The following is a 25,872-nucleotide window of genomic DNA, read 5'->3' on the forward strand; positions in this document are numbered from 1 at the left end:
CAACGGGACACCCACGGTCTCCTTCTGCACACCTGGTGGCCAGGCGCCACCACACATCTGAGACCTCCCACCGCCCCATCCTCCTGGCTGCGCTTTGCCAAATCCCTCTCCCACCGTCTTCACGACCACTGCAAACCTGTCCGCTCTCCCCTAGCACTCAGCCCCCTGCTCACCCTTCAAGGACAACTTCCCCTACTTCTCTGGGAGAGCGGATGCGGCTCCCTGGAACGTAGAGTCCCTCTCCTCCCACCTCTGTGACCTTGACCTTGCCCTGGAATTATACCCCACCACACATGGATTCCCCTTTTCCCCCACCCTGCCCCCCACCTAGAACAAGCTCCGGTCCCCTCGGAGTGGGGAAAACCACCTCCTTAAAACTTGTCCTTCCCTAGTTACCCCTCCCCCGCCTCTTTCCTGCCCTTCTCAGCCAAGCATTTTCAAAATTCACCGTCTCTCCTCCCCCGATCCCACGATCAGCATCCCCTGGAACTCAGTCCTATCTGTTCACTGGTGGTCTGTCTCCTCCCTTTGAAGGCGGCACTGTGAGGGCAGGGGCTTGGCACTCTGTTCACTGCTGCATCCTCAGCGCCTGGCCCAGAGAAGGTGCACGATAGGTATTTGTTGAATGGATATGACATCACCTGCTTGTGGAGAGGGCAGCCGTTTCCCACCGAGCCCCCCAGAGCAGGGGCCCAGCGGTTCCGGTCCCACCTCTGCTCCCGGGGCATCCATGCTCCACGCCACAGCGTGGGCACCAACTCTGCGACGTGTAGGCCAGGCCAGGTCACTCTTGGGCATGCACCCTGTGGTCCCCTGGCAGGGCCTTAGGCAGAGCAAGGTCCATGTTCCTCAGCCTCGCTCTGGAACCTCTCCAGCAGCGGCCAGAGCCCCACCACGTGCCACCCCCTCCCACCCCCATGGACTGATCACTCCTGCCGACCGCCCCACGCTGGCCCCAGCCCGGGTCAGGACTCCTGCATCTCCCCCGGAGCCCCTTCTCTTTGCTCCAAGTGTCCTCTGGGCACTGCCCTCACCATTTGGTCACTTATTACTCTTTATCCAAACAGTCTAACTCCACACCGTTCTCTGGCTGGGCCAGGGGTGCCCGCGGGGAGCTCCGGATACCCCAGTGCCTCTCAGGGGCCCAGCCCGCAGCTGATTCTCAATCCCAACTGTTCCCCCCCGCCCCCAGCTGTCACTCGGATCCCCTCCCTTCCCTAAGCGAACAGGCCGCCACCTCGTCCTCGCCCAGGGTGCTGCTGTTTTCGCCTCTCCCCCTAGAGGACACAGCAAACCCAACTGTACTTTGGCCAGAAGTGACTTGAAACAAACCCGAAAAGTTTACTTTGGAAAGGAGTTAATAATAAAAGTTGGAAGGCGTCTTCGGGACGATAAACACCTCCTTTTTCCTTTCTCCCGACTTCTGGCTCAGCACCCTTGCCTGGTGGAAACGCTTTCTGGGACACGACCACAGGGTTCAGGACGACGGGGCCACCAACTCCAGGGAGGACGGGGCAGGGGAGGAAAACCTCACGAAAAGCCAGAAAGTGTGTTTCTTGTCTCCTGAAAGCTGCGATACCATTTCTGTAATCTACCTTCATTGTTCTTGTAAGGAAAGGCTCTGGTCTGAGAGCTGGGTTTTTAGAAGTCGGACAGATTCTCGAAACCCTGCACCTTGCCAGGAAGAGCGAATAAGAGCCCAAAGTTTCCAGAAATAAATGCAGAAATGGAAGAGGCACCTTTGGAACCCAAGAAAAATTATTCCGTCAGTGTAGAAGGTTGTCAGAGCAATACCACCAGAATAAATGTCTCTGATAAGGAACTAAAACTGTAATGAAAATAAGGCACTTTAAAAATGTCACATTAGCTATGTTTAACGTAAACAAAAACAAAAGAAAGCTGTCATTTCTTTTAGTGCCTAACTTAAGTAGGAGGAAGGCAGAGAGACTTTCAAACTTCTACAGCACGAGTGGACTTTTAGAACAGAGTTTGAACAGGTTAAACTCTGAATTTTTAAACATATCCTTTGAACAATAACCTGTATTCTGTTTCACAAAGAGACTGAGGAGGCTACAGACTTCCTGATAAATATATTAAGGCTCCCGGAGGGAGAAACAATTCCTCTTCTGATTGGCCACAGAGATTTCAATGGGCTGAAATACATATTTTATACTGAAAACGTTTTATTAACCAGTTGATGGGGGTTGGGGAAAGAGAAGGGAAGAATGATCGAATAAAACAAACTTTTTCCAAAAACCGTTAAGTGGCCCTTCTGGCTTTCTAACTACCATAAAGATCACTTAAAAAACTTCTTCTTTTTTTTTTTACAATACAAAACAGAAATAACTTTTTTTCATCATTTCAGAGTAAAGCCCTAAAAGTTACCCTAACTTAGGGCTAGAAGACATAATGATTATTTTTAAATGTCTGCTTAAAAATTAGAAAGTCTCAACGGTAAGCCACAAGTATGAGAACTAACCCTGAACGTTGCTATTTCTGTTCAAGCACCAAACAGCGTAAATGAATGAATACATTCATCTTCACTTTATAACTAAGATAGTCAATGGCATTTAAGAAATTTAAAAATTAGGGAAACATTTTTATTTTCTGTGCAACATGAAACCTATGGAAAATTATCTAGAAATTAGTATGATCTTAACATAATTTTCTTCTGCCGATTTTAATTTTAAAAAGAAAGAAAGAAAAACAATAAAGTCTGTTAAGAAATCCATGACAATTGATAATGTGGGAATATGGGCTTTAATATTGTTGGCTTAAGAAAAAAGTAAATAGCCAGCTCCCAATTCTTTTTTCTAAAATCCAATTCTTTTTTTTTTTTTTCAGGGAAGTGTCCACTTACATATAAATACTAACAAAGGCTCTGTAGCTTTTTTTTTTTTTTAAGATCCTCAGAATCCCTGGAATAATGCCTGCCAACTAAAACACCTACTATGAATTTAGTAATGGGTTATGCAAACATAAATTACAAGGCCAGACATTTTAAAAGGAAAAAAAAGGTGATTTATTGATGTACTGGAGACACAGCAGGATAGAAGCACTATTTCAATTTTCCATATATTCCTCAACATTGCAGATGTGTTAATGCGAAAAGAATTTTAAAATAAAAATTACTCTCAACTCTTTTGGTTCTAACATATGAGTTCATTTACTTAAGAAGGGTTACCACGGAACTCCTTTCCCACACTTATAATCAAGAAAACTAATACAGTCAAACATTTTATCTAGTTTCAAGTACAAGTGGATTTGAAAGGAAAAGACAAAGAGAGAAAGAAAGATAAACATTTCCCTTATAACAGCAAAAAGAATTAAACCCCAAGTTCTACTCTTCACTTTATTAGCCCAACCTGCCCTGGTCATATTTTTCACTTTAATTTCTTCCATCCCTATTCACGGGTCATTTTTTCTTTTTCTGGTCTCCTGTCACTGTTGGAACCAGCATTTTTTTTTTTTTTCTTTACTGTGGCAAAGTAATCATTTGAATATACATGGAATACTTTTCATGGGTTGTTTACATGTCAACAAAATAAATACAAATATTCTCGTCATCAACTTTTAATGAAAGGAAACAGAAGCTTTCGCCCTTCCCCGAACAGGTCATGGGAACTGCACTGGGCTCATGAAAACCCCTGAACACACATCAACAGAAAAGCCATCTTCATTTTTCTTCGGTTTGCATGTGGTCGACAGCATCACAAACGGTCATTTTCCAAAGCACATGTGACTGTGGCTGAACAAGCCTGTCGCAAAAATAAGCTCGAAAACACTCTACTAATAAAGAACGCACGTTTTAAAATGCAAAGGCACAAAAGGCACAATCTCCGTATCCTGGCGCTGTGCATTCCTCCCCAGAGAAGGCTACTTTGTGTACGTACACACACACGCATACGATATGGGGTCCTGGCACTTTGATTATGTGAACACACCTGACCCCAGGGAAATAGGCTGAGACCAGCCCCATATTTCAGACAAACCAAACAGCCAATAGACAGTAATGGCTTTAAGCTACTGATGACCTGGGCCAAAAATGAAGAACCACTTAATCTTCTGAAGGAAACTGTCAATGTGAGGAGGCCCACAGCTGACCTTTCCCCTGATCTTAATCACAGCCACCTATGATAACAGAGTGGGGTTTATTTTTAGGCCTGGCTCCAGACTACAGTGATCAGCCCTTCAGTGTTGACTGTTTTGTAGCCACACAACGAACTAGAGTGAGTTAAGAGTGTGTCATTTTCATGGCTCCCTGGAGTCAGGCATGGAATGAAATCCACCTAAGAGTAAGATCTAGAGTAATTCCATCCAAACCCTAAACACCTTATAAAGTCTCCCCAGATTAATCTACAAATTCAACGCTTTTCCAATAAAAATCCCGACAGAATTTTTCAAATGGCACTGAATAAATGATTCTAAAAGTCATACGGAAGCACAGTCTAGATGGTTTTGAAGACCCATGAGGATGGGCCTTCCTCTACTAGATATCAAGACTTAGTAATAGTATGGAAATAATCATGGCAATAATATAGTAATAATCATCCAGACAGTGTTGGGTTGGACAGACTGGGGGCCTAGGGGCGGGTGTGGTACCTGGCAGAGGTGCGGAAGTTAACCCTCGGGAAAGGGGGACTCCACGGTAAATGGTTCTGGGTCGAGGGGCCCTCGATGGACAAAGATAAAATTATAGCCTCACCCAGTCACCATACACACAATACTTTACAGGCCTGATGTAAAAAGCAAAACCAAAAAACTGTTGAAGGAAAACACCGGAGACTGTTTTTATGACATCAGCATAGGGAGAATTTCTGAAATAAGATTAAAAGTCCCAAACTTTCCATCAAAAAACTGGAAAAATAAAAGCCACCTGCATTAAAATTAAAATCTTCCATGTGACCAAGGACAACATAAACACAGTGAAAAGACAGGCCACGGCCTGGGAGGAGAGAGCAGCCATGTACACACGCAACAAAGGATCCAGATTCTGGATATTAAAATTTCCTACAAGTTGGTAAGAAAACAGCCAACAGCCCGATGGGAAAATGGGCAAAAGATACAAGCAGTTAAGACACAAAAGAAGAAACTGTATAGGCCAGTCATTGTACAAAAGGATGTTCTCCCACGTTAGAAATAAGGAAATACAGCAAAACCCAATGAGGATGTGGCCGGAACAGGTACTGGGAGACGGGGGGCATGACAGCATGTAGCCACTGAGGGCAGCTAACTGGCAACACCCACCTGGCCAAGCTGTGACCGGGGACCACACTTCTGGGGGGTTCACCTCGGTAAATTCCTGAACCCACTCCCCAGGACGGGTATAATAATAAAGAAAGAGTGTCAACAACAACCAAAAATCCACGTGCCATCTCAGGAGGGCGACGGGTACATCTTCTGTGGTTCATGCACACAGTGGAATGAATTTAAAAAAGACCAGGTGGCAGAGGATATATACAGATATCGCAAGATACCATTTGCCTACCATGTGTGTAAATAGTAAAATAGAGATATATATATAAAACAATATCTATTGTTTATGAGTGCATAAACATTGCTATGAATGCAAAAAGCACATGGCGATGAAACATCAGTTTCAGGATGGGTTTATATCTAAGGAAGAAAGGAGGGGGAAGGCAGGGAGGTGGAATTTTAGCTGCATATATAACAGTTTATTTCTGTTTGAAAAAGAGGCATCAGAAGCAAATGGACAAAACGTTAACATCTTTCCAGTCGTCATGAAGGGCACAGAAACGTGTGTTTTGTTTTTATGCTTTTTGGTATGCTAGAAATACTTCATATAAAAAATAATAATAATAAACCCGGTCACACGGCTTTGCATATAAAAGAACTATGTCATGCAGGTAAAATCCTGTATGAGGCCTGTGAGTGGGACCCAGGGGAGGCAAAGGCAGCTGTACCTTCTGGGTCTTTCTACCCAAGGGTCACTCCCTCACACAAGAAGTTCTTGGAAGATGTGTGTGCCAGGGTCTGTTTGACTCAAAATGTTTGCAGGTTAAAATTTACCCAGTACCTTACAAATGCAAGAGCTTCTTGTGACATAATGTTGAAGGCAGAGTGGGAGGTGTTAGGAGCTGAGGTTGCCCCGCCTCCCCAAGGCTGTGGGGGGGGGGTCCCCCAGGAAGACAACTGTCACTAACTGTCCAATCTCAGGATACCTGACGGCAGACGCTCTTGGCAACAGTGCGGAGACAGTGAACGGATGAATAAATACGGGGTGAAATTGGGGCCCCGGCTGGACTTCGGAACTACAACAGTGACCTTTTAAACGTGAAGTAGGGAACCGCCAAGGGGGTGCCCTGCAGCTGAAGTGGCCCAGGATGCAAGTTACCCATGTGAGAAGTAATCCAGCCTCTGTGCCCTCCCCGGACTGTGCTGGGGAGTCTGGCTGCCCGGGAGGCAGTGGGGGGCTGTGTGGGGCAGGGGAGGCGGCTCCGGGGACCCATCCCACCCCTGGGGCCTCAGACCTGCCGCCAGCGGGCCTGCATTCCCAACCTCCAGCCAGCTTCTCTGCTTCTGAGCTGTGACGCCCTAGTGGACCTCCTCCCTCCTCTAAGGGGCTCAGTTTTCCTCTCGTTGAAATGGAGAGAAATATCATACGTACTTCACAGGGATCCTGTGTGTTAAATCAGCCAATACGGTTAAAGTCTTTAGAACAGTGCTCGGTACACAGTAAGCGCTCAGTAAGTGTCAGCTTTTGTTATGAGCTCCTCCCGCTGTGTCCCTGCAGTGACCAGAGCCCTCAAAACAGAGCTGCCCGGGTACACCCCAACCCACATACAATGGGATCGCCATGACATTTTGCTGTGTGCAGAATGAATTCTGAATAGAAAAACCACAAGAGGTAAAGTAGGTGAGGCCTATTGAGAAGAAAGGGCAGCCCAGAAGTCTTGGGCCCATGGAGGATGAACAGGAGTGAGCCGGACGGGGAGGGAGTGGGCCCAGCTCAAGCGCCCTCGGATCTCGGCCACGCTGCACGGCCATCAAACAACAGAGGGGACCTGGCCTGCTCAGCCTTCAAATCCAGTCAGTGGCAGAACCAGAATCGGGATCCAAGTGTCCTGATTCCCGATACAACTGTCCTTTTAACTGTATCAACAATACCATAATGTCTTCCTGTTAAAATACTGGACCGCAAAGAAAATTATCACACTCTGCACGGTAGGCGCGTAATGCTCCCTGTAAATTACTTTTTCTGCAACTCACATTTTCAAGTTAAAACCAAGAGCCGACAATAGTCAATAATCAGTGTTCAGGACTTCCCTGGCGATCCAGTGGTTGAGACTCCGTGCTTCCACTGCCGTGGCCCCCGGTTCAATCCCTGGTCGGGGAACTGGGATCCCGCATTCCGCACGGCGTGGCAAAAAAAAAAAAATCAGTGTTCAATGATTAGCCCCAACTATTCCCGCCCGTAGCCCCCTTGGGCAAAGATAGAAAAACTTAGGACAACAGATCTCAGGGTCAGCAGGACCTGTCATCTGTCTCTTTCTTGACTGACAAAAATCTCAAAACAGAAGGGGAGATTTTCCTGTGCTTTGGGTTATAAAAATTCCCGTAAGGTAACCAGTGTTTTCAAGTAAAGGCCAGATTTTAGCCTAACTGCTCTTCCCTGGGTATAATCCCACAAAACGCACACCCAGCGCATACAACACCCTTTAAATGAGTACGTCACTTCAGAGCGATACTCAAAAAATATTTTTTTTTTGGTTGTTTTTTTAACTAACAGAAGAGCAACCGCTTACAATTAACTGACTAAAAATCGACTTTCGGAAGCTAAAAGGGGACAGTCTGGCGCAGTGGTTATGGCCTCGTTCTTGGGAGTCTGTCTGCCTGGGAGGCAGGTGGTTTGCCCTCTGTAAAGTGGCACTAAGGACACCCACCTCCTTGGGTGACCGTGATGCACTTAGCATAATGCTTGGCTCTTGGTAAGTACTCGATAAATATTAATAAATAACAGTTCACCGCAATTTCAACCAAATTTTATGGCGTTCCCATTTAACCATCATACCTAACAAATTGCACGCAACAAGGATGTTTACTGAGAAGAGCTGTGAGCTCCTGTCTATACCCGGGTTATTACTACATCCTATGTAGAATGACATTCTCTACCCAAAATGTACTTCGGTTGAGGTTATTGACCAGAAAGACAAGCTACGGGCTGCTCCCAAAGAACAGCTACCAAAGAGAGAGTTTAGGCAAGTATTTCCACTCCACGAACAGTAGCACCAATGCGAAGGGAGAGAAAATGACCATCTAGACACATATGGAAGGAGTGTATTTTAATTTTACTGAATCTATTCAAGTCTGCCCTAGAAACTAGGTCTATAGCTTATAGACCTACAGGTCTACTTAATGCTTTAAGAGTATTTTTGTGTGGGGGGACTTCCCTGGCGGTCCAGTGGTTAGGACCCCGTGTTTCCACTGCAGGGGGCACAGGTTTGATCCCTGGTCGGAACTAAGATCCTGCGTGCCGAGCGGCGAGGCCCCCCTGCCCCCCAAAAAAAGTTTTGTTTTGTTTTTTTAAATTTTAGTGTTCATTTATAGCTTTAAAATTCACTCGTGAACACAATTTCTCCTTTTAAAAGATTAGATTTCTATAACATACACTCAACAGGCCATTTATTGCGCTCCCGCTATTTGCCAAGGTTACTCTGGTCCGTCTACAGCGTTCTGTCTGGCTCATAATTACCCTGCGAGAGTCGTCATCGCTCCCATTTTCTGGATGAGAAAACGGAGGCTCGGAGGTTATACAACTCAGAGTGGTCTCGACTAAACTGCCACGCCACATGCACCTAATTACAACCTTTTCCTTCTGACAGCTATTAAACTCTCAGAGAATCTGTCTGTTATACTTAAAATGGCCCTTTGAAAACTGCTAGACGCATAGAGGAAGCGGCACACGGGCTCAGGAAGGAAAGGGAACGGCAGCCCTGCGACATTTCAGTGAGTGAGTCGGGACAGGCCGCTCCCGGGAAGCAAGCGCTCTGCAGATGCCACGCGCGGCGCCCAGGTCAGGGCTCCTGGAGCAGTTCTGCCTGCTTCCTGTATAACCAACACAGAACGAGAGATTAACTCTTCATTGATTACCTATGAATTCACTTTTCTGGGCCAAAGGCAGTCAAACAAAACAAGGCCTCCCTCCAGCTCAAATGTTTACCGACCGAACTTTCTGACATCCGAATGGAAAAGCTCCCGGTCTTAGGAAGCAGAGGGACCGAATCTGGTGTCTCAAAGCCACTGAGTGATAAGAGCAAACACAGGCCATCAGGCTTTTAGCTGAAAGAAATTACAGGGACCTCGCAGCTAAACAATCTGCCCAAATTCAGCAAGGGTAGCAGGGAGCTATGCAAAGGGTCATTTTCCATTTTTTGATTCAAGAAACTGTCCTAACTTCCTGAAGATCCTTCACCCATCCATACTCACTGACGTACTGTCCTGTTTTCATTCTTATCACCACCTGAAATTATCCTGTGTGTCATTTGTTTACATGGTCACTGTCTGCCTGCTCCCCACATGAGCCAGAACCTTCTCTCAGTGTCTTGTTGTATCTCAGAACCTCAGATGGCCCCTGGCCCAGGAAAGGCTCAGAAGGAAGGGAGGGAGGGAGGAAAGAATGCTGGAAGAAGAGTGTTTATTGAGCACCTACTATATGTTCCTTACAATTGAATTCATTTCACCTGCCCAGCAGCTGGGATATTGTCAGTTCCTTTTATACATATGGGGTCTGTGTCCCAGAATGCCTGGTGACCTTGGTCAAGGTAACTTAGCCCAAACATCCTGGTCACCACTTACTGGCTGTCCACTCCACTCCAGCCCAGGACTGGCCATTTACTTTCCAGGAATCTCACATGTTCCTCAACATGACCTCTTGAAGTAAGCAGAATATATTTTTGCAGATGAAGGAACTGAGGTTAAGTTTCTGTCCCAATGCCACTGAGCCATGGAGCTAGACTCATTCCATGTGTCCAAGTCTGAGCTAAGTCCTCTTCTGCTCTAGAGGCCTCCCTGGTGCCTTGGGAGCGTACTGCAGGGTCTCTCTGGAATGAGGGGGAATAACGTAGCCACCAGCCATTACCAACTGGGGGCTGAATGACGTTTGAGCTGCATTCATTACTCTATCTATCTGTCACCCTCGAGGCAGGTTTTCTCTCCTAGGGACCCAGAAGAAACCAGAAAATAACCTCTTGGGTTGATAAACTGGCTTAAAGAGTTTAATTGGTAACAGTTAAAAGTTCACTTTTAATTTTTAAACTTTTTCTAGTTAAAGTCTTCTTATAACTTAACGGTGGGTGATTCTGGAATGATTAAACAACCAAGTTGATTATTTGGGCTTTATAATTTGGCCAAATATTGGAGCAGCCTTTTCCAAGCCAAGCTGGCCACTGCCCAAATGAAATCCACAAGACCCTTTTATGTAGGGAATCTCTTCAGAGGATAAGAGAGAACAAGTGAACAGACCACCTGTGCAGGGATTTCCCACACCCCACAAAGAAAGGCATTAAAAAAAAAAACAACAAAAAAACCTTAATTGAGATATAATTCACATACCATAAAGTTTATCCTGTTAAAGTGTACAGTTCAGGGCTTCCTTGGCGGCGCAGTGGTTAAGAATCTGCCTGACAATGCAGGGGACATGGGTTCGAGCCCTGGTCCGGGAAGATCTGACATGCCATGCAGCAACTAAGCCCATGCACCGCGACTACTGAGCCTGCACTCTAGAGCCCGCGAGCCACAACTAGAGAAAGCCCGTGTGCAGCAACGAAGGCCCAACACAGCCAAAAAATAAATAAAAATAAAGTGTACAGTTCAGTGGTGTTTGGCATATACACAAAGCTGTGCAACCATCACTACTATCTAATTCCAGACCGTTTTCATCATCCCCCCAAAAAACCCCATAAGCATCAGCAGTCACTCCCCATCCCCCTGGCCACCCCTAATCTACTTCTATGGATCTGCCTATTATGGACATTTCATATAAATGCAATCATGTGGCATTTTGTGTCTAGCTTCTTTTACTGAGCAAAATGATTCAAAGTTCATCTATATTATAACATGTTATTACTTTTTATAGCTGAATAATATTTCATTGTATGGATATATCACATTTTGTTTATTGATTCATCTCTTGATGGACGTTTGGGTTGTTTCTACTTTTTGACTATTTTGAATAGCGCTGTTATAAACATTCACATACAAGTTTTTGCGTGGACATGTTTTCAGTTCTTTTGGATATATACCTAGGAGTGGAAGTGCTGGGTCATAGGATAATTCTGTGTTTAACATTTTGAGGAACTGCCAAAGAAAGGCAGTTCTTGAAATTTTTGAAAAATTCTGTACAGAAAATAAAATTAAAGTGTTAAGTAAAATTTTATCTGCCTGTTTGAGAAATGAATCTTGTACAGCAGTATAGTTAACATTTTTTAAAATTGGAGAATAGTTGCTTTACAATGTCGTGTTAGTTTCTGCTGTACAACGAAGTGAATCAGCTATACGTATACATATATCCCTTCCCTCTTGGACCTCCCTCCCATCCCACCCTCCATCCCACCCCTCTAGGTCATCACAGAGTACTGAGCTGAGCTCCCTGTGCTATACAGCAGGTTCCCACTAGCTATCTACTTTACACATAGTAGTGTATTTATGTCAATCCTAATCTCCCAGTTCATCCCACCCTCTCCTTCCCCCACTGTGTCTACATGTCCGTTCTCTACGTCTGTGTCTCTATTCCTGCCCTACAAATACGTTCATCTGAACCATTTTTCTAGATTCCACACATATGCATTAATATATATTTTAAAGATTCTGTTTTGTAAAGAAAAGATTCCTAAACGAATGCTATAAATATGATCACCCAGCGTCCACGGTGCTCAAGGTGCACAGCTAAATACACATGATGGATGGAGTTACAGCTCCGGCCGGCAGGCCTTTCCCCTTCAGAAGTGGGAGGAAGTAATTGTACCAGAGCTGCAGACTCAGCAGAGGGGCTGCGTCTAGATTCCTGGATCCCCGATGTGAGTGGTCTGCGGGGCACTGGGGGTGTCCGTGTTCCTAGATGGTGTCCGCCTGCATCCCCTGGTCTTCAAGCTTACAGGCCTCCTCCCCATCACTACCCTACCTGAAAGGCCCGTGTCCCTACGGGCACGTCTGGTCTGCCCTTCTCTTTAAAAGTCACAATTTGTTGGGACTTCCCTGGTGGTCCGACAGTTAAGACTCCGCCCTCCCAATGCAGGGGGCCTGGGTTTGATCCCTGGTCGGGGAACTAAGATCCCACATACCGCAAATAAGCCCGCGCACCGCAACCAAGACCCAGCACAGCCTAAATAAATAAATAAAACTTAAAAAACAAGAAACCGTGACTGTATTCCAATAAAACATAAAAAAAAAAAGTCCTAGTTATGGTTTAAAAAAAAAGTCACAATTTGTTGACAGTATAGAAGAACAGAAAGGAGACAATGAATGTCACCTGCACCCCTCCCCTACTCACTATAGAAATAATATAAGGTTAGCATTTCGGTGTTTAACCCTCCAGGCTTTGGGCTCTGTATGATTATGTGTATTTAATAAAGTGGGATTAAACTAGTAAAGAAAGTCACAATTTGTCAAGTCAGTGCAGTGGGTCGTCAATGAACGTATTCCCGTGTCCAGTGAGACACCAGGAAAACTAAGCTCGCATTTCTAGTCTCCCATGTGCACTCTCTCTTTTGATTCTCATGGGGACGGAAGCAAACACAGAAGCCACACAGGCCTCTACAGTCTGTCAATTTCTTGAAAACAAGAGAAGAGTGAAGAATTCAGTCACTGCTCAACACGCAAGCATGTCCAGTTGTAGCGAAGAACGTCTGAACACTGTTTGATAGTTTAAAAAGCTTGGGGAGTCATACGTGAGCTCGTTTAATCCTCATGCCAATTCCACGATGCAGCTGTAACGACCATCCTCACCTTGGCCACCTGACCGGCCTGGGACCCCTGCAGGGCCATGTGGGGCAAAGACACACCCCACACCCCCCCGCCAGGTTTCTCACCGAGCCCCAGCCACGCCGTCTCGAGGCAGCCTGTGCAGGACGTGTCCATCTGAGTTGCAACTTTATTTTTAAGTGACGCTCTTTTTCCAGGCTGAGTCACTCCCTGCAGTGTCTATATAAAGGCTGTAGAGGCAGTGACTAAATGCATTTGGGCCCGGGCCACAACTATATTACTGCCCCCTCCTTCCCTCCCCCAGCCTGCTGACTCCTTTCTCACAGGGAGCGCAAAAGGAGCCACAAAGTTTGCAGCGTCTTTCCGTCCTTCTGTCCCCCTCACCTCCGCAGAAGGCAAACAGTTGGCTCACGCGTGCAGGAGACGGGCTGGGGGCACGCGACTTCATATCTCACTCAGAAGGAGTCCATCCTGATCAATAAGAAAGTGACTGGGGACTTTCCGAAAGAAGGCGCCCTCGCCCTGCCCCCACCTGCCAGAGTTGGGGAGAAATCCACAAATCTATTTCCACAAATCTAGTTCATTTCAGCCATGCTGCAAGATTGCTTCCCCAGTTGTATGTCAAGAGGACTCCTGACTATTCTATAACGGTTTCCTAAGAATGTAAAAATCAGAAAAACACTCCAGCCAGAGACAGAGAGGGCAAATTAAGACTCTGGCGCTCAGGAAATGAACGCCCGCGAACAGGCGGTTATGTCAGCAGGAAAGAGAACGTTCCCTTCACGGAGCCAGGCCTGCTGACCCGGGAGGCGGGGCTGTGAGGCTGTGGGTGGCGCCAGGCCCAGGGCCACCTTCCCCATCGGGGATGGAGGGTGGTCAGGGAGCTGTGCCCCGGTCAGGGCAGGGACCGAGGTCTGTCTGTCACGACGGGAGCGAGAGATGGTGACGGGAGAAAGAGGCCACGTGCATTTGCACAGGAGAAATGTGGGAAACAGACCCAGGATGTGAGCCTGGTGGACCAGGTGTCACGAGGATTAACACGCAAGAGAGCAAGAAATATTGAGGCAAAAATACATCATGGGAAAAAATGACCAAGGAGAGCTCCCGAATTGCAGCTGAGTTTTCAACCTCACGGAAGAGATGTGACCCCTTTCACAGGAAACATAGATTAATCCAGCAAAGTCTGACAGTCAGGTGCCTAAGATACACTCTGGGTTAGGAGCTGGACACTCTACCAGGACAAAAATGAGGCCCAAAGATGGTTTTATGATAAAACTGCAGCATCTCCAGTCGGAGGTTTTCCTTTCCTCCTCCCTATAAAGGATGGTTCTTCTGTTGTTCAAAAGAAAGGCAACAAAATAAAAACCATCCCTTGTGCTCCATCTGGAAGCAAGTCTAACACTGCAGACCCTTCTTCTGATAGTCGAGCATCACATTCAAATAGCTGGAGCCGCTGAGCTGGGACGGCACCCCCTGCAAACCTCCCGTGACCTGACTCTGCGGGCCTGCACCGCTCCAGATGCTCAGCCCATAGAGGAGGCAGCTAAAAGCACCAACTCAGGGGCCAGGCTGCCTGGTTTCAAGTCCCTGCCTGGCCGAGCAGCAGCTGTGAGATCCTTGTCAAGACAAACATTGGTCCCAGGAGCAAACTTAAAAGTTAACCAAACAGAAAACCAAGAAGAAAGCAATTCCTCGGTAGAATCATGAAACCCTAGCGCTGCTGTCCCTATCTCCGTCCCCCCCCCCACCATGGGAAGTAACTCAGTTTCCAGGAGTAAGGAGCCGTCGTGTGTGCCCTAGGCGGGTTCTGGACAGGGCCCTCCACATCCCTGGTCCTCTAATCTGCCATTAGGTTTATCAACACAGAGGCATCAAAGGTAATCCCGCCCGCACCCTGGCTCTCTGATCAAAGCAACAGAAAAGCAAAAGGCACGGGGTTTGGGCCTGCACTGAACCCACAGTTCCAACCCCACCAGGCTTCAAGAGCTTCGAGAAAGCTGCCGCCAGCCTAGCCATGCTCTTCACCAGCCTCGGGCAGGAAGAACGTGCCACCCAGCATGGAGGCACCTGCCCCTGCCGCCAGCCTGCAGGGCCCCTCATCGGCGGGGGTGGCCCAGTTCCTCTACCCACCTCCCGGTCCCCAAAATCCAGCCCGGGGGCCGAAGTGCAGTGGCCTCTGCCCAGAGGTCAAGGCCTCAGCATTCATCTCTCACGCAGCCCCTTTCCCCCATCTTTCATTCCCACCCCTCCCAGTCTGGGCACAACTAGGAGGAAGGTGAAGGGGGAGACACATACAGAGCTCCCAGGGTGGTACGCTGAGACCACTGAGACCACCAACACGTGCCTTGCAGCTGTGAATTAAGCCAGGGGCTCCTGGATAAGTTTCAGGCGGTCCAGGAGAGACTAAACTATGTGTAAACGTGTGCATTTCTCAGGGGGCAGGTCCTTCCCCAATGCTTCAAAGGTTGAGAACCAAGGCTCAAAAAGCAGCCCTGCTCACCTATAGTAAGAATCACTGTGACACATGCGGCTTGGAATTTACCAGCATTGATCTAAGAGTGTTTCTGGGGGAAAGTCTGCATTCAGAAGATTCCAGAGACACTGTCCTATACTTAACATGCTTTATCAGGATGGCATACTTGCTTGGTAAGAATATAAGGAACTTTTTAAGAACAGGGATAGGATTTTATCCCCAGGGCCAAACCATCTGGCACGTGGAAGGTGCTCAAAAATACTTGTAAAATGATTAACTGTTACTACAAACCAACTTTTGGAACACTCTGGGTGAAAACAACCTATATTTGTTGTGGGTCTTTTTTTTTTTTAAGTTCCTTGAGCTGGCTTTGAGGAGCAGAAAACAACTGTATCTCATGTGTTTCATAGTATGTTTTCCAAGTTAATGCTCGTAACAAACACGTACTAGACTCTCGGTGCTGGGCCTGTGTGGAGCTCTCCCCATCCCCCCCACCACACACACTACTTACTGCACACACATTACATACTACACACACTACATACCACACACACACAAACACTACATACACATAGCAACCCTGTGAGCTGGGCCCTGCCAATTACACTTTTTACAGATGATGAAACTGAGACTTTGGGAGGTTAAGTCATTTGCCCAGTGATACCAGCCAGTAAGTCACCTGCAGCAATAAATATAAAAAGTGAAGCAACCTAGAAATACCCCCCAGTCTTTTACATTCAATTATCAATCATAAACTCAATAAGGAATGTATGTTTAGTCACAAAATTCAAATTTAAAACGTTTTTCTTCGAAAGGGACTCTTTTCTGAGTCAAAGAAAGGCATGAAACTTCATATGCAGAGTAACTGCATCTCCTTCAGATTAACTACAATTTTGAGTTTAAAAAGACAGAAGCAAGAATATCAATCGACTAGGAATGTATTCATTTAATGACATAAAACTGAAACTGAAAGAACTTCATTCTAAACAAAATATCTTCAAGGCTCTGGCCTCCTCGGTGCCTCTTGTGCTCCTGGCTGGTGGGCTGGGCACTGACCCGCCCACATCCCCACCCAACACACACTCCTACCCCTGGACCCGGGCTTTCCCAGTTGCCCTTGGGCAGCACCAGTCCAGAAAAACACAAACTCCCTGTCGGCAGACAGCCTCACTCACCTCTGACTGCCCCTTGAAGCCTGAACCTGCCTATTAGACTTACTAGACACTCAACAGACCCTGGAAGGACAGTTTCTCCTCTCCCGGAACAAAGAGGGACATCAGGGTTTTCATCCAGAATCAACGCACTTGGTGTGACACCAGCAAGACCACTGGCCCTGGCTCTGCCCCGCCAGCCTGGTCCTCCCTCGGCCGACTGTGTGAGGCATGAGGATGCTGGTCTGTGTTCACACCCAGAGATGCCGCCCCCGTCAACAAGCCAACTGTTTTTTTTTTAACCCCTGAGAACAAAGTTCTAAGCAACCTTCACCTTCACACGCCCAATTTCCAGAAGTGTTCCCTCAACAGTAAGCGTTACTCTGTCCTCAGTTGTTTAATAATCAGAAGAAATGACTGATGTCACAGACGGGTCAGGCTCCTCTGGACTGAAGCTCCAAACAAAGTGATGACCCGATACCTGACCTGGGTCCCAGGCCTCACACTCATCAGAGCCCCCACACACCGCCATACCACAGGACCCCCAAGTACCGCCATCATGTACCCTGGAGGACCTCGCTGAAGCCCCCCACCCCCACCTCCACTGCAGCCTTAAGAGGTTTCCAAATCTACAGAAGATTCCGGATGGCTGGCAGCACAGGTGAAACTGTCTTCTCTACGGGGTCTTGCCTCAAGTTCCCATGGGAACCCCACACCAAATTCAAGGGTGGGTCTGGAATCGGGAAATGCAGGGGCGCCGTCAGGGCAAGAGCCGGTGAGCGGCTTCACCCTTCCACGCATCTCGGAAATCTGTGCCGCAGCGAGGCCTCCTGATCGTGGCAGGAGGAGCCCGAGAGGGCACCAGCCCCGACCAGCTGGCAGAACCAGGGACAAGCAGGATGGCAACATCCATCCCTTCCAGGTGGGGTTCTGTGTCCCCTTCTCTGTGGAAGACGGTGTCTAAAAACGTGCCCTGGCAAAACTTGCAGAGATATTTCCCAACCCATATCCTATAGCCCAATAAAAATAAAAACAAATTAAAAAAAAAAATCAAGAACAAACAAATAAAGCGTGCCCTGGAAAGCAATGCCCCAAATGGATTTTCCCCACCAGGCTGCTCCTCCCCAAGCCTCTTCTGTTTACTGGGATTAGGAGATAAAATGCAAAGTTTGAGGCTAGGTTTCATCAAGTAACTGGCTTGGGATTCAGCACAGGCCATGGATGGGAGCTGGTGGCCAGTTCCTGCCAGACGAGCCCTGTTTAGATGTCAATGGAGGGACGGGGCCCGTTCACTGAGCCTGAGGTGGCCGGAGGGGACACGCCCTTCCTCGGCTGGCACCACCTTTAGCTGACAGGACCTTGGGACCCAAGAGGAACACCCAGGAATCCAGTTCTCTTCACGGCACTTCCTCACAGGACGAATTTTATTTACCTACTGTTGTCTGACGTCTCAAAAGCATGACCTTGCCCTTCTTTTTTAGATTTTTCTATGGCCACCCCCGGACATACGGTCACCAAGGGAAGGGCAGTGAGAACACAGGACAGCGGTGACAGCTAGTTGCTAGATCAGTGCTGAAGGTGGCTCGAGAGACACACCTGACCCGGGCTGGTCTAGGGAAACAAAGTCAAAGACAAGAGCGCAAGAAACCCCGCAGCGAGACCCTCCAGGAAGGTCTGCTCTGAGCAGCCCAAGAGGAGGAAGGTGGCCTGTCGCTCGACTGCCTTCTCTGCTGCTGCCTTTGCTCATGACATGACGAGGTGGAACGTGGAGGCCAGCAGTCCACCCCCAGCCCCCAGCGGCACGGAGGACGGCAAGCCCCAAGCCTGAATCACTCTGACCCGCGTGTCTGGTCCTGATCCAACACGGAAGAGCCACGTTTCAGGGCAGGGTGGGGTGGAGAGGGTGAGCAATGAATCTAAAATTTAAAACCCTTAGGTGGGTCTGCCCCTAGAGCCTTACACTGGACTACCACGATTTTCTTCTCCTAAAATATTTACTCTGAAAATAGACGGTTAATTACTTGTTTCCCCAAATGATTCACGATAACACTCCCTTAAACAGCAAGCTCCTTTGGAGCACTTAAAATGGGTCCACTTTTAAGCAAATTCAATTCACACACCATTTTCCAGGACTACTATGAAAGTCAGAAGCATCCCTCCCAGAAAGCAGCTTTTCTTCCAGGACTGTTCCTTTGTTCTCCATGGAAGAATCTGGAGGCCTGGGAGCTAGGGCTGAAGCTCTGAACACCTGCCACACACTCACACCTGAGTGGAGGGTGCAGGAGGCTGGGAACGAGCCCATGGCACAAGAACCACTGTGGCTCCAACTGGCAGACGCTCCCGGAAAGCAATCCTCACGTCTGCTCAACTGTCTGTAAAACTCTCCTGTCTTTTTATTTCTTCTGAAGCCTTTGACAAGGACTCAGGGAACAAGGGACCGAGAAAATAGGGCAGGAAAAGGCTGCCCCAGCCACTCTAAACACTGTCCTCTGAACACATACTTCCAAAAAAGAAAAATTAGGAGCTCACGAAGAGCACATTTCCAGTGCCCTTTAAAGCATATTTTAGGAAACACAGAGGCAAGTAAAAGGCCAGACCAGACTAAATGTCTGTTTCGCAAGAAGCGTCGCCATACTGCATCCCTGGATGCATGCAGCCTGCAGGTGCCCCTCGGAGGCCCTGCCACCCGGCTCTGCCCCTCTACTCATGCTCCCTAAGGACCCGGGGTGAGGTCCTGCCTACAGACGTGAGCACACGGGCACGGAGGGGCTGGGGCCCTGCCCCTGGCTACCCAGCTGGTTCAGCATCTGCATCTAGAATTCACTCGGGCTTTAATCTGGCCCCCAGCCCGCACAGGGGCTCGCTGTTGGGGCCGAGGGCAGCCGAAAGGAAGGAGCAGACAGCCCCGTCTGCTAGGAACGAAATGCTTACGACACACCCTCCGAACACGCGCTAGGACGGTAAGACCCCCCCCCCCTGCTGAGAGCCAGGGAGGGAGACGCTGCTCACCTCCGGAGTGTTCTTCTTGAACTCTCGGCTCTGCTCGATGAGCCGCTTTCTCGACTGCTCGCTTTCATCCTGCCGGTTCGCCAATACTGTTGCGGTGGCATCGAGTTCCCTCTGCGGAGAGAAACAAAAAGGGAAGGCGAGATTGTAATTGCACTTTGTACGGGAGGAGAGCACATTTGCACCTGACCAGGGCACCGGGTGGCGGGGCGGTGGGGGAGCCCGTGGCTCCAGGGGTCACCACCTCGTGGCCCAGGAGGGGCTGGGGGCCAGTGGAAAGGGACCTGGGCACCACCAGGAGGCTCCCATCTGCCCCCGTGCAGTGACTGGTTTGAAAAAACCAAACCCGCTCGGCTTGACACGCTGTGTATCGCGCATCACAAGTGACTGCTCCTATGACAGGACACGCAGACGCATTTTTCTTTGCTAAAACCAGAGTCGGGCCAGTGCCCAAACACCACCCCTCCCCGGAGTCACTCGCTTCTGCTCTTCCCGGGCGTCTTTCCTGCCACGTCTCCGGGCCCCAGTCCTGCTGCTTGACTCCGGGCTGCTCCCCGGGGCATCCTGTCTGACTCTCTGGGCCTGGCATCTTCTGTAGTCACATCTGATTTGCTTTCGTTCAACAGATACTTCTTGCGGGCTTACTACAGGCCAGACATCATGTTCAGGGCCTGTTAGTTGTTTTCAAAAGGGACCTTAAGAGGCAAGTCCCAAGAATAAGGATCTCCAGCGTCGTGTCAACTTGGGAAGTGAGGCACCTGGAAACAGTGTTATCCCCCAACCCTTAGACTTGCCCCTGAGACTCTGAGAACCACCAGGAGTGGGTCTCCCGTGAGAGGACCTCTGTCGCACACAACAAACCGACACTCAGAGCGTCAGAGAACCTGTGTCCTAGCGTTGGAAGCTCTGGGAGGAGAAGCCAAGAGGCTCTGTTTGAAACAAGCCTGCGGCAGATGGGCCCAGGAGGGTGGTGTCCTGGGCGGACAGCAGGAGTGCAAGGACACGTTCCCGAAGCCACCGAGAGTCGCATTTTCATGCTGGGTGGCTTTGGCTACTAAAGACACACACGGGCACATTCTGCTTAGGACGCGAGCGGCGGCTCCAAGTGGCTTCTCCGTGGTACAGCCCGTCGCCCCGAGGCCCAGCAGAGCTAGGGAAGGCGAGGAAACTCCAAGCTCAAGATCCACGCACAGACATCCAGGAAGCCAAGAGGCTTTCTACACCCACCCTCCACCCACCCGGCTTCCTTTTTGGCGGAAGTAACCAAAGGCGTCTGCGAGCCCTGCTGCTGAGCACTTCGTTCGTTCCGCTACAGGGTGGGCCGCTGCCAGACGGGGCGGCAGAGTGCTGGGACAAACATCTAGGGTGCTGTCAACTTGGAAATGGCAGAGAGTTTTTAAAGGGGTGGGGGGTTGGGGGGAGGAACAAGGGGGTGGGGGAGATGCCACCGCACCGCACTCGCTCCCTCCTTCCGCGCTTCTGGCACTGCGGCAATTCTTGGGCAAGCAAGTCCAAAAGAATAACGTGGGCTCGGATTCAAGAACAGATGTCAAAGCTACTGCAGAAAAGAGGGAAACACTGCACATTTTGATAGACCACATTTGAAACACATCCCAGTCAAGTGAAGGCAGGGGGGGAAAAAAAAGAGCAACTGAAACCAATGTGGCAGCGTGGGGATGGAGACAGAGGAGAGAGCAATCGCAGATAAGCAGAAGGCTTCTCAAAAATATAAACAATCTGGTAAGGAGGAGGACTTAGACATCTATATTTAAGCAGCAGCAGCAGAAGTTATAAAAGGAGACTTCAAGAAAGGGGGTAAAAAGCCAATATTGAAATACGACAAAAAAAGTAAAGTTGATGTTTGGTTCCAATCACACACAGATGCAGAAAACTTAGAGAAAAACAAAGAGCCTTCAGTGAAGACCCTGCTTCCTGGGGCGGGGGGGTAGGGGTCACTTAGTCAGAGGGTGTCTGGTGACTTCTGAGGACAGGTGCTGGATGCTGGAGGCACACGGCTGACTGCGGGGTCCCGGACCTAGTGGGAAGAACTCGGGGACCATGGGGGGCAGCACTGCAGGAGATGTCGAAGGGCACACGGTCTGTGGGCCTCTCTGGGCCCCTCGGTCCCCCCACCTCTCACTCTGAGGTCTGTCCCAGCCCGGCATCAAGGGGGTCCACGGGCAGATCCATCAGAAAGCCTGACTGCGGAGGACTGAACCTGGCACAGGTCGCTCGCTTGATGGAAGGGAAACTGACCCACCCCTATCGCGGGGTAGCAGGGCCAGGGCGCCCGAGGTGACCTGCTGCTGGCAGGCAGGGACCCAGGCGGGTGGGGGGGGAAGGAGGGGGCACGGGGGGGCATACCACACCCCCTTCCCCATGCGTGCAGACATATGCAGGCCCGAGTGAGAAACCAACAGGGCTCTCCAAACTGCACCGGGTGCCGCCACCCACCGAGCATGAGCCTCTGCCGCCCCGGGGTCTGGCTGCTCAGGTTCAAGGCTCACAGTCACAGCCCTGGAGGACCTCAAGGCTTTCTAAGGCTCTGGGGACAACACAAAGGCAGGAGATGGCTATGAAACATAAGCCAAATACTGTTTTATTATCTACCCAGCCGGACTATCCTCCAAATGTCGCATATAATGATCCATTAACAAGGGAATTTAACGTTTCAGGGGAGTGGCAGTGGGGGCCTAAAATACAGAACCCTCAGCCCCTGAGTCACCGGTCACACGTAACAAGGAGCACAGAGAGCCCCCACATCTGAAAGGCATTAAAAATTCACAAAGGGGGGGTGGCTTCCCTGGTGGCGCAGTGGTTAAGAATCCGCCTGCCAATGTGGGGGACACAGGTTCGAGCCCTGGTCCGGGAAGATCCCACATGCCGCGGAGCAACTAAGCCCGTGCGCCACAACTACTGAGCCTCTAGAGTCCTCGAGCAACAACTACTGAAGCCCGTGTGCCTAGAGCCCGTGCTCCGCAACAAGAGAAGCCGCTGCAATGAGAAGCCCGCGCACCACAACGAAGAGTAGCCCCCGCGCACCACAACTAGAGAAGGCCCGCTCGCAGCAACGAAGACCCAACGCAGCCTAAATAAATAAATTTATTTTTTAAAAATTCACAAAGAACCAAAAAAAACACAAAAAACAAACAAACAAAAGCGTAGAACCAACCTAAACGTCCACCAATAGCACATAGCGTATCGGCATATCCACTCAAGAATTATTTTGCAAAAGTACAGTCCTACATATACACAACATGAGATGGAATGATATTCAAGATATATTTAAGCAAAAAAAAAGCAAAGTGCAAAACAATGCTACATTGTTTAAAAGAGTATCTGTACACGTTTGCATACATTTTGCTTGTCTCTAGAAAGATGGAGAAACTTGAAACTGTGCTTGGCTCTGAGGAGGCCCTGGGGAGGAGGGGACTTGCTCTTCATGTATCTTTTGGCTATTTTGCTATGTATATGAATTACCTGATTGGAAAAGTCGCAATATATATTAATTTTATATATATTTAAAAACTGCTAATGTGAAAAAAACACACACGCGTATAGTTACACAAACATATTTTACATGCTGCGTCCCCACATGTGAGTGTGCGTGGTCTCTGTGTCCCCCTGCCCAGGGGCAGAGGCCTGGGATAGATGACCCCTGACTCACTCTGGTGATTCAAAAAGTGAGGCAAGCACGTCCTTTGTCAAAACAACAGCTGTTTCTTGCACAACGTGCTGCACACTGGCCAGTCTCAGGGATTACAAACGAGGAGGAGGTGGCCGGTCACCGAAAACACCACTCAGTCAAGCCCCAGCCTTCCCAGGGAAGGGCAGAGGAGGGCGTCCTCTCTGAACTGTTCACAACTGCTCTCCTGCCGGAAACACCTGGCAACCCCAGGTCCCAGGTGATGGAAACTGGTAGCAAACCCCATGGGCTCTGAACAGGGGCATTTCCAACTAGGCCGAAAGAGCTAGAAATGGTAACGACAAAGCATCTTGCAAGGACGGCACCTGGCTGCAGAAACTCTGGGGTTTTCTTTCAAAGTCGTCATGGGATGACTGATGTCAGGGGGTGACAAGGTCCAGGGAAAAGACCTCTGGCTTTGGACACCTCACCCCTGAAACTGGGGAACTGCCCCAAGAGCTGTGAACGCTGCAATCCTGTTTTCCTCACTGACTTTGATATCTGGGATGCTTTTTCTCCATTTCTGACAGATCCTCAAAGGGCAGAGCTCCCAACACTGGAAGTTTCTCTCTGCCTGAACTCCAGCCTCTCAGCCAAGTATTAAAGGCTTATTAAACACACACACAAATAAAAAGCGACCATGTAGCTGCCTATTTAAAAGAAACTTTGGGGGAAGTGTCTCCCAAAGAAAACAACACGTCTCTTAATAAAGTCAATGATCAGTTTGGAACCCCTCGCTTTTAAAGTGAATGGTCAGTTGTTGGTCTTAAACGGGTGTGTGTGTGTGGGTGTGTGGGTGTGTGGGTGTGTGTGTGTGTGTGTGTGTGTGTGTCTGCAATGCTGCCACAACTTTCGTGAGATCCTCTCTCCCTGAGGCCCCCAGGCCAGGCCTGCCAATGCTCTGGGCAGATGCACACAGGCCCTCTTTGCCCCCAGGGCCCCCGGGGCTGGTGGGGAAAACACACCAGCCAACTGCATCAGAGATGTGAGTAAAGTATTGTCTTTTCACTGTCGCTAACTTTGACTCAAAGAGTTGGTTCATCTGAGGCTTCTTCAGGGCTTATCTGTCAACTAATCAACAGCAGATCCTATATAAGAATTTAAAGTGGCTTTATTAGGGAAAATGGAGAGCACTTGTGCAGAAAGGGGAAGGCCAGCCATGGTTTCTGCATGAAGTAGGCCTTGGAACATTTTCTGTTTCGTTTCCTGCAGTGGAATCACTGGACAAATGGAAGCTACTCGGACTAGAAAGGGGTGAAAACCCCAAGCCCACCCACCTGCCTCCTTCCATCACCCCCTCCCTGGCCTCCTATATGGGACATCTGGAGACCCTTCAGACAGTGGCCTTAGAGAACCCTGGTTTGGAATCCAGGCTCCACCCCTTTTATAACCTGTGTGGTTTTGGTCAATGATGTCCCCTCCCTGGAGATAACTAAGGTGAAGCATGTCCACCTTGAGGCGTGGTGAGCACTCCATCGAGGGGCGTTTTTCTGTACCATCAGAGCCTCACGCTTGACCTCAGGCGAGAATGCGTTCTGCCACCAGTATCCCCAACTAAGCCGGGGGCTCCGGGGATGCACAGGTGAATTGGAAGTTGACCCTGACCTCCAGGTACCCACGGTCCAGCCGAGGAAACTAGGCAGGCATGGAAGAGCGACAAGACAAGAGGGGACCAGGCTGGTGGAATGAAAACAGGCAGAGGTTAGATAAGGCAGGACACACTGCCAGCAAGAAAGGGCTCCAGGTTTTCATGACAGATGCCCATCTCGGCTGGGGCCTGTGTACGGGACGGCCTGAGTCCGCCGTCACCCTCCACCTCCTCCTCCTCCTCTGGGCTCACCGAATCCCCAGCACAACTTCTGGTTGTGACTGGTGCTGTCAGAGACCATGAAAGGGGGCTTAGATGGAGCAGGACCGAGGTCAGGTCCCCCCGGGGAGGCTGGCTTGGGCACAGAAGTGGTGAAAGGGCTGCTGCTGAGAGGGGGCTGGGGCTAGAATGGACACACTGTGTTCAGTTAGAAGTCACAGACACTGACCAGGACAACCACTGTGAGTACACACGTACACACACACACACACACACACACACTGTGCTCATACACGAGATCGCTCTGGAAGGCTCCCCAGGTTCAAGATCCTGGTGCCATTCACCATACTGGGGAGGAAAATGAATGGGCGGGGGCCCTGAGGGGGGTTGGGGAGGTCCTTTCACTGTCTACCCTTTTCTATCTTGTGGATTTTGTACACGTAAATATAATGACTACTCCTAAAAAGTAAACAGTTATCTTTTAAAATCTCATTTTTTCCCCTATAATGAGACGTGGGCTTTGAAGGACTGAGAAGAGCCTAGGAATGCCTCATTCCCAGCAGAGCCCTCACGTGGTCCTGCAGAAGTGTGTTTTGTCCTGTTCCCGGGTGTGTGGACGGATGATGGTCTCTGTTTCAAGGAGAACCGTGCGGAATTCCCTAGGGAAACGTTAATGTTCTCACTTATTTTATAAGTTTAGGTAGAGAACCGAGTCTGACCCCGTATCTCCCAAGTGTTCCTGCAGACACTTAATTCTTACCCATCACTTTCCCACTCACAGTCTTTCATTCCCCACCGGGCAATACAAGGA

General features: G+C 49.0%; 1 protein-coding gene and 1 long non-coding RNA gene across 17 annotated transcripts in view; one reads left to right on the plus strand and one right to left on the minus strand.

The window, feature by feature from the left end:
* The window catches only part of CUX1 (cut like homeobox 1), a 371,169-nt gene that overhangs the window by 271,432 nt on the left and 73,865 nt on the right, over positions 1 to 25,872 (minus strand). For all 16 annotated transcript variants that reach the window (XM_082431223.1, XM_082431222.1, XM_082431221.1 and 13 more), the window contains exon 2: positions 19,573 to 19,683. In XM_082431223.1, the coding sequence (XP_082287349.1) occupies positions 19,573 to 19,683 (111 nt within the window). The remainder of the gene's footprint in view (positions 1 to 19,572; positions 19,684 to 25,872) is intronic.
* Positions 973 to 16,117, plus strand: LOC309645741. Its single transcript, XR_014255032.1, has 2 exons — positions 973 to 6,359; positions 7,751 to 16,117. It is a non-coding gene; the product is annotated as an uncharacterized lncRNA (long non-coding RNA).

The sequence above is a fragment of the Balaenoptera physalus genome, assembly GCF_965194825.1.
Source record: "Balaenoptera physalus genome assembly, chromosome: 16".
Classification (NCBI taxonomy): domain Eukaryota; kingdom Metazoa; phylum Chordata; class Mammalia; order Artiodactyla; family Balaenopteridae; genus Balaenoptera; species Balaenoptera physalus.